The sequence below is a fragment of the Rattus norvegicus genome, chromosome 3 (genome assembly GCF_021556685.1).
Source record: "Rattus norvegicus strain SHRSP/BbbUtx chromosome 3, alternate assembly SHRSP_T2T, whole genome shotgun sequence".
Lineage (NCBI taxonomy): Eukaryota > Metazoa > Chordata > Mammalia > Rodentia > Muridae > Rattus > Rattus norvegicus.
In genome coordinates, this window is record NC_141536.1 from 107,516,160 (window position 1) to 107,529,973 (window position 13,814).

A 13,814-nucleotide genomic window follows, 5' to 3' on the forward strand; every position below is an offset into this window, starting at 1 on the left:
TTGCTTGTCTCTTATACTCAGAGTGGTATTGTACTTGCATTAGCATTCTGTCTGTGCTCCACTCCCACAGCTACCTGGCAACAGCCAGTTACCAGGCAATAGCCAGGTATGCCGGACTCACTGTTTGTCCCCTCCTCACTCTTTTGTTCTTGTTCTCCCTTGCTCCTCCCCCCACCCCTGTCCCTTCTCTCCCCATTCCCCTCCCCTTCTCTCCAGGTGCTCATGGCCAGGCCTCTACTCCTTTCTCTTCTCTTCTCTTCTCTCTTCTCTTCTCTTCTTCTCTTCTCCTCTCCTCTTCTCTTCTCTCTCTCTCTCTCTCTCTCTCTCTCTCTCTCTCTCTGCCCCACTACTCTCTTAACTCCCTCCCCATGCCCTGAAGGGAAGGGACACCTCAGCATGAACCCACTGAGGCACCCCCTTTTCCCAGACCTCCATAGAACACAATCCCTCCCCCCTTTATCCTTTTATAAATACAACATTGGTGCTGAAACCCAGGACCCGGGACATATCCTCTCTTCAACCTTTTATAAACACATCACTCTGGACACCCAGTAAATACTTCTTGAGCGAATGAATGGGCTCAGACCTTGAAACAACAGGAAACTCATTAGCAACTGAAGGGCCGTGGGGAGCTCTGATGGGAAAGTGGAGGGTGAAGATGAGGAAGGGAATGGAGTGTGTCCGTGCTGTGACATAGTCCCAGAAACAAAGCAGTAGAATGCTGCTAAGCCTGCCTTCCCTTGACCTCTGTGCCAAATCACACTTCTGTGAGGGAGAATCCCGGTGCCAAAGAGTCCTGGTATCTAACTATCTCTGGCATCTCCCTTGATGTTGATGACAGAGTCTGGTTAGGCCTTCATTTTAAAATCCATACTGTCGGTATATCCCAGAGTTTATTTTAAATAAGTTTAAATTAAAAAATAAATTTAAATAAAATTTTTAAAAAATTTAGATTTATTTATTTTCACTTTATGTGTATGAAAATCTTTTTTTCCCCTGCATGCATGGATGTGTATCATGTGTGCTGGTCGGATTGATCCCCGGAAACTGGGGTTACAGATGATTGGGGGCCCCCAAGTGCGTTGTGGGAAGTTGAACCCAAGTCCTTTGCAGAAGCAACACATACGCTCAACCGCTGAGCTAATTCTCCAGCCTCTGTCTCAGAGTTTATAAGCCAATGTCTACGTACACATTCTTGTAGCCCTTGATGTCTTTAAACCTATTGCTTCTCAGGTTAGCTTGGATCTGTCTTTGGCCACTCTTGAAAGGGACAGTCTTTAGAGTGATGCTGGCTTTGTTATGCGGTTTGAGGACTCCAATGCTGCAAAGAGAGCAGAGAATGTCAGAAAACCCTTTCCCTGGTCACTTCCTGTGTCTGGTGGGGGTGGGGGGGTGGGGGCTGGGGCTGATAATGCTAATACCACGAGAGGGAAGGCAGAGTCCTCCTCAGCACTTACAGAACTCTCTGCTGCTTCCTAAAGAGACCACTTCCTTCCAAGGTCAGCACGCAGTCCTCAACCGGCTCTGAGAGTGGGTTTGAAAAGACCACCTGGACAGTGAGTGGCTGATTCACAAAGGCAGCTCCTAGAACCTAAGCAGAGACCCAGAGATTAGTCCCCATCCCCCAGTTCACTGAACACTGGCGCTGTTTTGTAAGTGTCAAAACAAACTGTCCCAGTTATGCCTCTTTGGCCTATGGATTATTTTGGGTTGAAGCAATAAGAAGAAACAGACACAAGAAATGCTCTCAGGCTTCCGTCCATGTACCTAATGGCATGCACTGATAAAGGTGCCTCACTACCCCATCCTTCTACCAAGGTCAAAGTTCCTCACTGAGAGCTGATTCCTGGTGGGAATCCAGGAGATGGGTTAGATCCTGGACACAGCCCTGCAGAGAAGGAGTCCAACTCCTTCCCACTCAGGTCACAGAGGCCCTGCCACCTATTCTCTTTTGACACTTTAAGAAGTAGAGGCCTAGGGGATTTGCCCAAGGACACAGAGTCCGAAAATGGCAAATCAAATCTGACCTGACTTGGAGGTGGACTCTTCCCCCCAGTGAGCTACTGTCATCTGGACTCATTCCTCATTTGCCCCCTGGAAGGGCAACTCAGGAAGAAAGCCGTGGCTTGAGCTCAAGGACTCCCACACAAGGTCTCTAACAGAACCAGGAGATGAAGACCCCTCAATAAGCTGTCTCCCTCCTGGGGAAACCAAAGAAGCAGAGAAGGGACGTCCTCTTGAGCAGACCCAGCTGCCTCCCATCCAGAGCTCAGGGGCCCAGGACCATTTTTGTAAGAGACCATTCTTTGCCTACGTTAATCATGATGCCTGGGAAAGTCAAGGTGATGATCTTGTTCACCAGGATTTTCTCAGGACTGCTCTTCTCTTCACCCAGGGCACTGATGCGAATTAGCTTGTCTGTCGACAGGTACTGGCTGTACTGTGAGTAGAGGATTTTGCAAGGGTAGGTCTTTTCTAGGGAGTGAAGACAAGGAGGGAGAAGTTAGAATGGCTGAGAAAGGGTTGGATCTGATGGTTCTTGTATGGAGAAGAGGAAGCCAATGAACTTCAAGTTTTGCTGAAGTAGAAACTAACCTTTTAGAAGGGAAAATGGCAGTTAAGAAAGGCAACATAGGTTGTCCAGTCATTCTGAGGTCCCAGTCAAAGTCTGATAGACTCCAAACCTCGGGTTTTCACCAATAAGTGGGCTACTTTCCTCAGGGGTAGTAAAGCAGGCCAGCAGAAGGAAGGAAGGCAGGAGAAAAGTAGGAAGTCAGAGGGAGGGGCTACAGGAGAATTGTGTATGTACCTTCTTTAGGGAACAGTGTGATGAATGCCGTGTCCTGCCAAAACGGGGCCAGGGGGCTGCCATCGTGCAACAGAGACTGGGCACTCAAGTTGAGTTTGAGATCCTTGAACTGAGGTGACATGTTGACAGCCAACAGGACAAAGTTTATATCTTGGCCCATTTTGGGTGAGTCCAGCAGCTCAAACTTCAGAGAGACCTGGAGGACATCACTGGGTCGAAGGGAAGGTGTAGTGGGGCTTCTGGCACTGTCCTGCCGTGGTGGCATGGAGCTGAAGGGATTTGAGTTTGCTTGGTGAGGCCCTTGAGACCTTCCAGCCTGTAGCTTCTGCAGAGCTTTTAGAAACACCTGTCTCTCTTGAAGGGAACCTAGAAGGATAGGATAAAGTATTAGTATGGGCCAGGCTGACCCAGGAGCCTTGGCTGAACATACCATCATTAGCGCCTCCATGCAAAGTCAATGTGCAAAAATCATTTTCAGGGAGGTAGGAAAGATGGCTTAGAAGTTAAGAACACTTCCTTCTCTAAACAGAGGACCAGAGTTCAGTCCCAGCACCACATCAGGGTGATCACAACCACTTATAACTCCAGCTCTCAGGGATGGGACATTTTCTTTTTGCCTCTAAGGGGACCCCCACATACATGTGCACACACATATGCACACACACACACACACACACACACAAATAAAAATAAAATAAATCCTTAAAAAGTCACTTGCAATGCTATATGCTAGTAGTGAATCATCAGAACAGAAATTAAGAAAGCATTCTAATTTTGATGTAGTCCATTGAGAAAAAAACAATACTTAAGAATGCATTTAATCAAAGATGTAAAAGATCTCTATGAGTGAAAAATCATAAAATACTGATGAAAGAATTTGAAGAGAATACAAAAAGCGGGAAGGTATTCCATGTTCACGGGCTGGAAGAATCAGTATTGCTAATACCCACACTAAGGCCCCAGTCAGAGACGATGGTGTTCAAATCACTCAGAGGCTGTGGGAGTGACCATAAGCAGCACTAAGAGCATCCCAATGTCCTATGCTGTGTGGCTTTTACATTTAATGACATGAAGCATGTGTAAACAGCCTTCAAAGGGACCGGGAGAGACACCATCTACCTTATATCTGCCTTATCCCTTAATGGGCCATCTTTCTGTCTGATGGGAAGAATGCAATCCTTCATGATGCCACTTTATCTGATGAGGAACCATGAGATCAGACAGCCAGTGTTCCATGGGAACCCCATTAAGAGAATAGTGATGACCCAAGACAGGGCTAGGAAGACTCCCTTTCTTCTAAGTTGACCTCCACAGTGTGGGGTTCCACTGAGTTTGGAGGGCAGATGCCCCAGGTGGCATCTCAAGTCTCCAGAGGTGAAGACCCTAAATGTAGCCTATGGGGACCCTAACATGCCCAGCAGAGCCTATGCCTTTCCCCACAGCCAGTAGCCAATGGATGTGCTCCTGGATACACTTCCTTCAACCTGAGTTATATCTACTCCCCCTCCCCCATGAGGGATTGGGTCAAGGATATGTAAAATCCCTGCCTATCCAGAGCCAGTGGAATCCCTGGTCAACAGCCCCAACAGCCTTTCCACTCCTGCAGCTGGGGCCAAGGCCACAAAAATAGCTGCTACTGCCTATTACAACCCAGGCAACCTACATAATGTCTACATGTGCATGAGCAGACTCCACCACCATCCTATCCCTCTCAGAAGACAAGAAGACCCAGTAGACCTTGTCCACTTCCCTGCCTCTTACCCCCATTATCTTTCTGTGGGCCTCTGTAGGACTGCACCTAGGACTCGGGGAGGCCAGGGAGGTCCCTTAAGGACAATCTCCGGGTTCCTGGACTCTGAAAGGAACCTCCCAGCTTCCCAAGTTAGCTCAGCCCATGGTGCTGAGTTCTTCCCACAGAGGCCACTCCTCCCTGATCCCAGTCTCTCGGTCTGGTGGATTTGTACTCTACCTCATGGACTCATGGGACTAGTCATGTGTCTCTCCCAAGGGCCTGCCAGGCCATACTCTATTCCTTCCCCTGCTGTGTGTGGCCTTGGAAGGCCACTATCTCACACAGGCTCTGGGCTCAGTCACACTTTCCCATCTACCCTTGTCCTTTCTTGTTCCTTCCTTGCCCTCCAGTTTTGGGAGTTGTACTCTGAGATTCCAGGGGTTGGTGGTGTCAGAAGCAGAGCCACTGTGGTTGGGAGTCCTGCTAATTTCTAGAAATTAGTTCCCCCTTTCCTCTCCTCTCTCATTTACAGGGAGCTTCTCCTGGGGAACAATAGAATGCTTATCTGTCCCCTCAGGTCCTAGGGTCTGGGAATGATGGCCCCAATGGTATGTGTGTGATCTGTAACCTGCCACCTGGCCCACCTCTTATGCTTCATGGCCCCTAGATGACTCATCAAGGTTCACTGGTGTTTGCTCCTGTACTAGGTTCAAAACGAGGAGATGGTTATTAAATAGAATTCTCTATTCATTTGATAAAAATCCAGCTAATATATTCGTGTAAAATGAGCCCTGTTTATACTTTGCTACAATTGTGAAATAGTAAAAATGAAGTAAGTGACCAAAAATGTCCATATAACCCAAAGTGATCTATATAGATAGTTAATATATTACCTATCAAAATAGAATGAATTTTTTCACTGAACTAGAGGGAAAAAAATTGACATGAACCACAATGTACCGGGAATAGGTAAAGCCATCTTGAATAAAACTACCAAGTAGTAGGTATTACACTGCCTGGCTTCAAAATACATACAAGGTCGTATCAATGGCTCAGCAGTTAAGACCCCGATTCTGATCCTCGTGGCTGGATATCTCTGCTTGACTTCTTAGATGTTAATCTAGCAGGTAGCTGTCCCAGGGGTGCATTTACACTTGACCAACATGGTCTCTCCTTTGGCCTTGCTGGCTTGGATAAGAACCCCCTGGCAGAATTTTCACCTCAGCATCACCCTCTGGCCCTGCTGGCCCACGAGTGTGAACACCGGTTAATCCTATGTAAGTGTGAGTTCTGGCTGGTGATCTGGCCTGTCTCCTGAGAACTCAAGCAAATACAATGAATTAGATGACAGGTTAAATAACAGAAATCAACCGATAGAAGGAAGTTTACTAAGTTGACTGCCATCTTCAGTTGGAGGCTGGATTTTGAGGGAAGCTGGGGGAACCTCATATGTGCTCTGTTGGCAGGATGCCTGTAAATAACTATCCAGTAGGTATGACATATTGGAGGGAGGTCTCTGGCCTGTAAGACATGAGGTAATGGTGAACTGGAGAAGTGAGATCATGGACCTGTGTCTTTCTTTGTCTGTACCCTCTGACTGCCCAGCTTATGACAGGGATGGTATCCTTGAGCTCTCAAGAAAGCTGCTTGACTGTACCTTCTTCATACTTGTAGTTCTCAGTGACATCATCACGCTCATCACTCTGGATGCTCTTGGTGCTGATAAAATTCCCAACAGTGGCTGTGTCCTGGTGAAGTTTCTGCTCCTTCCCTCCATAGACTAGCCAGGACATGCAGTCAGCATTCACCATAGAAAATGCAAAGCGTGTATCATAGTTCAGATCGACTTCTCCCTCTTTGATGGCTTTGACAGAAGCAGGGCCACAGCAGTAGAGACCTGAAGGGGAATGGGGAGGAAAGCTTTGGTGGGTAGTATGTAGTGTGCCACGCAGGGGCTTGGGCAGGTTGTGGGAGCCTCACCATTGCTGGTTTCCTGGGGTGTAGCATCAAGCACTTGCCAGCCTCCATATCCAGGAGGGAGGTCCTTGCGCGCCATCCAGCATTCATTCCACACATGGAAATTCCTGAGGAAGAAGCCAGGAGAGTCAGTGTTAACACAAAGAAGGAACAGGCTACCCTGCTTGTTTCCTTTCTAGACCAAGGATAAGCAAATGAACTGACCACAGAAAGAGAGTCACAGGGCTTAAGCATTGGGAGTGACAGACCTTCCTCCTGTGAGACTCTTTGCCTGGGGGAAAAAGCATCCCTCCTGACTACATGAACTAAGTGTAGACTTCTAGTTGACTAAATACTCTTTTAGGCTCTTTCAAAGGAGGCCTCATGGCCCCTTTCCTCACTCTCTGTCTCACTGTCTCTCTCTCTCCCTCTCTGTCTGTCTCTGTATGTGTGTGCCTGCGAGTGTGTGTGTGTGTGTGTCTGTCTCTGTGTGTGTGTGTGTGTGTGTGTGTGTGTGTGTGTGTGTGTGTGTGTGTGTCCATAGAGGTAGTCTCAGTCTTTGCCATATCTACAAGTGAGACATCAGGCCTCTGTGATCAAACCCTTAGACTATTAGAAGAAGGAGGTGACAAAGAGGGACCTCAACTCCAGTCCAGCAGCTTTGATGATGTGAGGATTCTAAAACCATAGCTGTTTTCTGTTTTGTTCTTAGCCTCAGGATAGGAAGCAGGAGGATGGGGCAAGAGGCAGAGGCTTTGAGTGCAGTCCTGTCCTACTTCCTGCTTGTGGTGGTTTTGGCTGAGATCGGTGGTCCAATAAATAGATTGAGAGGTTGTTTCTCACCAGACAGTATCCTTCTTCATATTCTCCAAAATTCTGCCTGTGTTGTCATAATACTCATCAATGATCAGGTTACCATCGGTGTCATGACCAGAGTCAAAGTTGGTGATCACGCGGGTGGGAATCCCCAGGCACCTCATCACTGCGGAAGGACAGAGAGACCACCAGTGTTCTGTCAATCCTGAGACTGTACAGAGGGCTTCCTGGATCTAGTGAAAGCATCCATTTGCTATCTTCAGGACCACACAGGCAGTGTTTGGGCTGAAGGCAATTCCATATCTTTTCCCATTTCCTGAGCTCAAAGGAAGACTATTGTAAAGGTTAGGTTGCTGACTGATCTGACGAGCTTCTGGAGCCAAGAGAGAGTCTCTGGCAAATTGTCACATCTGCTGTTTATGTCAGCAGGGTGGAGTAGGCACATCTCTCTGTTGGCAAGACTCGGAGACCTGACTCAGCCTCATCCTGTCCTGGCCTCAAGTCTCCCATTTTCAGACAAACAAGCTGGGATTCTGCTTCTTCTTGTCATTAGAATTACTGCTGAGACCATTGGATTGTCAGACAAGGGCTCCTGTGGCTTAGAGTTCCCTTCTGTTCTTGTACTATGTTAGAAAGCACTGTAGAAAAGCAGGAAAAAGAGGATGTCTGTGTAATGGGCTTAGAAAAATGAGTGTGTATCTGATACACAATGTTCCTGGAAAGAGGTAGAATGTCGTCCTTATTCCCAGGGGCTGCCCGTTTCCTTGGCTACCTAACTTCTTTTAGCCTTTTCTGCTGCAAGCCCATTCTGCGTTCTTTCAGTGAACTCTTGTCCCTGCTCAGCACTAATTACTCTAAGGATGCCTGTCCCCTGGTGCCCAGCAGTGTTGACCTGCCCAGCTCAGGAGAAATAGTAATTGCTAGTATCCAGCACCGAGGCTACATGCTGCCTGGTTCACCCTCACTATCTTCAAGAGAACTCTGGGAAGTACCTGCTATAATCATTTCCATCCTGGTGACAGAGGCTTAGAACAATGAGCTACCTTGAGCAGAGTCATACAACTAGTAAGACACAGGGCTCTCATTCAAGTTGTGGCTCGTCTCTAAGCCCACCCATCAGTGCCATACTCATGGTTCAAGGAATCAAGGGTCCTACACATCCCACACATCTTCTCATGTTCTTTTATATTTGCTGTATTTCTATATTATGTTTCTAGTGTGGCTTATTTTTTGAAACTTAGTGGGCTTCCAGTATTTTTCCTATAGTAAATAATGGTGATGGATATCTTTGTAGATCAATCCCTTCTTATTCCTTGAGACAAATTCCAGGAGGCAAAATGACTAAGTAAAAAACGGATATTTGTAAAGTTTGGATATTTCATTTTTAAATAGATTTTAGTTTAGGCCTTTTCCCCCCTTTTAGACAGCATCTTATTATATAACCTGGGCTAACCTTGACTTTACAGCTATGTTCCTCCAAACCCAACAGAACCTTCCTCATTATATTTTGTGGTGCTGACGACTGAACTCAGGGTCTTGCAAATGCTAGGCAACTACTTTATGACTGAGTTCAGGCTGCTTCTTCTGTTTTCAGTACTGAGACAGTGTCATATTAAGTTACTCAAGTTGACCTTGAACTCACTCGGTAGCCCTGGCAAGTCTTGAACCTGTGGTCATCCTAGCTCTGCCTCTGAAATAGCTGAGATGACAGGTCTGAGTCAGCAGTCTTGGCAAGGCTCTGTTTTAGCAGTCTGACATAGATCTCTATAGGTTAGGAAAGAGGTCACACCTGGATGTGACTTGGTTTGGGGTGGAGAGAAGCCCAAAAGGAAATTTTGAATTCTCCCTTGAGTGACAGATCTGAACACAGCCAAAGAACAAAACAAAACAAATAAACTAGGGCAAGCAGTGGGCAACCCTGATAGGTGGGTAGAAGGACACCCTCAGAGAAGAGGTGGTAGAAGAAAAGCTGCCACTGAAGAAACGCAAGATTGAAGTGTGGCAAGAGTGGAGCACTGTGTGAGCACACATATGCTAAAGGTGTGCCAGGAAGGCAGCCGCTACTCGTGCCAGCAAGAGAGCACGCCAAGGCAGGGCAGCTGGCAGACAGCACAAAGCAGCCTCTTCCCTTTTCTGTTCTCTTTCCAGTCATGGCTACTCAGTATCAGTGGTGACATCAACTCTTGGTGGCTGTGGTCTGATGGACCCTTTCCCACCCTAACACATGGTTGCTAATGATTTGTTTAAGAGTCTGCCTTCCTAAGGGCAAAGATTATGTTACTCATCTTTACCATTGCACAGCCAGCAACAATACAGGGCAAGGCCTATTGTGCAAGTGCTTGCTGTATAGATGATGGGTGGATGGATGGGTGGATGGATGGGTGGATGGATGGGTGGATGGATGGGTGGATGGATGGGTGGATGGGTGGATGGGTGGGTGGGAGTTGGTGGGTGGATGGATGGGTAGATGGATGGATGGATGGATGGATGGATGGATGGATGGGTGGATGGGTGGGTGGGTGGATGGGTGGGTGGGTGGGGGTTGGTGGGTGGATGGGTGGATGGATGGTGCCAACTCTAATGATTTCTGACGTGAACACACACTGCCATGGTGGCCATGTGCTATACTGGGCACAGTGAAGGATTTACACTGATACATTCTTGCATGAAAGTACCATGGCCTGTGAAAGGACTGAGAAGGGATGGGGCAAGTTATCACAGAGAGACAGAATGAAACTACAGAAGGGCAATAATAGTTTTTCTCCCTTTTCCTCCTTTTCCTCTGAGTAAAATACCAAATGTTTGTAGAGGCTTACCATACATGCTGTTATCAATTTAGAAAGTGTTTCACACTTTCAGATTGGATATTTTATTGCTTATAGAATTTAGTTTAGACTCCTTATGGTTGCCTTGAATTTACAGGTATGTGTCACCAAGTCCAATCTTTACTCTTTGTGGTGCTGGAGACAAACCCAGAACTGTTCTCCTCATCTTCTTCCTTCACTCCTCCTCCTCCTTTTCTTGTTGTAGTGCTAGGAATTGATCTCTGGGCTTCATACACATTAGACACGTGCTCTATCACTGAGCTGCAGCCCTGGGCCTTCTTTTATGGGTCCAAGTCCTGGCCTGCCTTTCCTCTCCTTGTCATGAGACCTCACCTCCCTAAGCTTAAGGTATGTCATCTTTAAAGCTGAGGAAAGCAGAGGACCCTAGAGAGGATTAAGTGAGAAAATGTTTGTACCGTGCTTGCCTCATGGACAATGCCTACAGAAATGATGGCTTCCTTGGTTAGACAGGCATATTGGAAAGGCTAAAGGACAGTTCAACTATAGACAAGTCTAGTAATACTGAGGTCTCCAAATAGGCACAAGGTTTAAACCAGGAGTCCTGGGCAAGGACTTTTCTTCTTCCTGTGGAGCTAGGGATCAAATCCAGGGTTTCACCCATGCTAGGCAAATGTTCTACCACTAAGCTACAGCCCTGCCTCCTTACTTTATTATTTTTGTTGAGATAGAGAAGTTGGTTTTGAGCCAGAATCACTCTACAGTCCAGGCTAACCTTACTCCTTCAGCTATCCTCCTGCCTCAGCCTCCTGAGTGCTGGGATTATAGATGTAAGCCACCATGCTAACAAGAAGAGTTGCTGATATAGAACATGAACCACAAGATGACAGGCCTGAAGCGTGGAGAGGTGAATCACGAGGAGCAAGGCCAGGACTTGGGCTCGTGTTTTCCTAATCCCTTCCTTGCTCTAACTACAAGCTCCACCCTTGCCACATCACAGGGCACCCCAGCCACCTGTGATCTCAATACACCTTCCTCTTTGAAGTTTCTCTGACTGCTCTGGGTCACATTAGCCTCTACGTGCGCCGTCAACAGAATTCCAGTCGCCCACACATTGTAGCACTAGATTAAGCTCTCTGTAATTTACCATCTCTATCTTATCTCCTGGGTCGGATTACAAATAACCTCAAAGCAAGGCTTCCATCAGATACTTCGCCCATGTTTCTTCAATGCCGTGAACAAACCCCAAGCTCATTCTCTTTCTGTGAAATTGATTGCCTTCAGCATGTGAACCAGGTTGCCGCCAGACTATCAGTTCTGGTGACTCATGGTCTGACATGACATTCAGGAGACTCTTTCAGTGACAAAACTGTGGGACCTGAATCTCTTATGAGAGAGCCACGTAGGCATTTATTCATGTGCGCGCACACACACACACACACACGCCTCCATACTCGGCAATGGTAATTGGGCAAAAGTGGATAGGGTTTCAGTTAGGAAGGGGCTTCGGAATTCCTGAAGTATATTCCAGCTCACTTCATGCACTACTGAGAGCTACAGGGTGTATCGTCTTGTGCTTCATGTTCCGTATCAGCAACTCTTCTTGCCAACACGGTGGCTTATATCTATAATCCCAGCACTCAGGAGGCTGAGGCAGGAGGATAGCATGAGCAGTAAGGTCAGCTTCTATGCAGCATAGACGTGATTACATTTACATGTGATGACCTCTGTCACCTTTTGTCACCTTTTCTTTTCTGTCTGGATGCTCTTGCTTTCCCAATGGTAAAGATACTACTCCCAACCTCTCCCTCACATTGTCTACAGCCTTTTATAACCAGGGTGATCATATAGCTTTGGCCTTGTAGATAACACCGTCAGGAGGTCTCCATTTAACTAATCTCATTCACTGACAATGGTAATAGAAGGAATTCATATTTGTTTCCTTACCTACTCTGGATTTTTTTCTTCTTTTCCTTTTTTCGGAGCTGGAGACTGAACCCAGGGCCTTGTGTTTGCTAGGCAAGCGCTCTACCACTTAGCTAAATCCCCAACCCCCCTACTCTGGATGTTTAAGTAGTTTTTTTGTTATTGTCGTTTCCTTTGGGTGTTTTGATTGCTTGCCTCATTGCTTGCTTTGTTGCCATAAAATCTGTTACCTGACTGGCTTCTACATATTGGGCTTAAGTAATCCTCCTGTGTTCATCTCTTAAGTAACTGAAACTGCAGTGTGCTTAGCTCTGCATGCTATCTATTAATTGTAAAGGCATGTAATCTGTAATCCGGTTTTTGTTACTACTTCAGCCTTCTAACCTTGCAGGGTAGCCACACCCTACCAGATGACTATTTTTGTCTTGTTTACTTATTTGTGGTGTGTGTGTGTGTGTGTGTGTGTGTGTGTGTGTGTGTATTATGTGTTTATATGCATGTAGGTCTGTGTGTACGTTTGCATGCTTTACACATGACTGGAGTCTAGAAAGGGTGTTGGGTGTCTTCTATCACTCTCTGCTTATTTTTTGAGGCAGGGTCTCTCCCTGAGCCTGGGGATCATATTTCTCATCTAGGAAGCCCCAGTGACCCTTCGTTGGCAATTTTTGCTCAGATCAGGAGTTATAGGAGTGTATGGGGCACATCCAGCTTCTAATGTGGGCACTGGGAGCCACACTCTGACCCTCAGGGCTGCACAGTAAGTACTGTTAACTGCCACACCATTTCACCATCTTCTCAAATTATTTTTTTCAAATTTAAGAATTCAATTAGAATTTTTATGTGTTTCCTTATTTGCCTGCATATATGTATGTGTATCACATCTGTGTCTGGTCCCAAAGGAGGCCAGAATAATACTCTGGATTCCCTGGAACTGGAGTTAGAAATGATTATGATCCAACATTCAGGGCTGAGAATCAAACTCTGTGAGAGCATCAAATGCTCTTAAACCCTGAGCCATCTCTCCAGCCCCCCAAATTATTTTTTGATAGGAAGATGGGCTACTTCAGACTAAATCATGGCCATTGTGCTCCCTCAAGAAATACGGGTGAACACTATTTCTGGGGAAACCAAACATGAACTGTAGGGCATCACCTTCTAAGAGGCTGAGAATAAAGTATGGGACCCACACAACATGGATTATTAGACAGAACGGCAGCCCATGCGATAGAATGATGTTGAGCAGTAAAAGACACACCTTCATGGTGTGTACCCTCATGTCTGTTCCCTCTGTCCATACAGAAGTCAGTCATCTGGATCAATACAGAGAAGAGAAACAGCTCCTGTGTGTGTTGAAAATCAAAAGCCTGCAAAGGAGCTACCTCTTCTCCATGCAGCTGTAGCTCAGTAGAATGTCCACTTATCACTTACTAGATTTGATGACCAGCACCAGAAAAGGAGCAGCCCTGAGCCAAAAATGTTTAATTTGACACTTAACTTCTGATGACAAAGCAGAGTATAGAGGCACAAGATGACCGACAGTATGGTGAAGCCCTCAGGTGAATACAAAAGTAGGGTAGTGCAGGATAATGTCTTAGGGCTTTCAACATATTCAGAAACAAACCTATCCTAGATTAAATGAGACAGAAAAGACACAATGACCAGGCCTAATGTATAGTTTCATATTACATGCTGGTCAGTGCAAATAAATTGTACAGAAAAAGTTGTAATCCTACTCCTGCCACCTTGTACCTACAAAAGGAAAACCACCAGGGCCAGGTACCAAGGTCAGCAC

The 13,814-nt window shown here is 46.4% G+C and overlaps 1 protein-coding gene across 1 annotated transcript in view; it reads right to left on the reverse strand.

Moving 5' to 3' along the window:
- Window positions 1-877: 877 nt before the first annotated feature.
- Tgm5 (transglutaminase 5) overlaps window positions 878-13,814 on the reverse strand; it is a 39,234-nt gene continuing 26,297 nt past the window's right edge. The window contains 7 exon segments of the mRNA NM_001402279.1: window positions 878-1,321; window positions 1,458-1,591; window positions 2,315-2,475; window positions 2,810-3,175; window positions 6,199-6,438; window positions 6,522-6,625; window positions 7,341-7,479. Of these exon segments, the coding sequence (NP_001389208.1) occupies window positions 1,168-1,321; window positions 1,458-1,591; window positions 2,315-2,475; window positions 2,810-3,175; window positions 6,199-6,438; window positions 6,522-6,625; window positions 7,341-7,479 (1,298 nt within the window). The 3' untranslated portion in view covers window positions 878-1,167.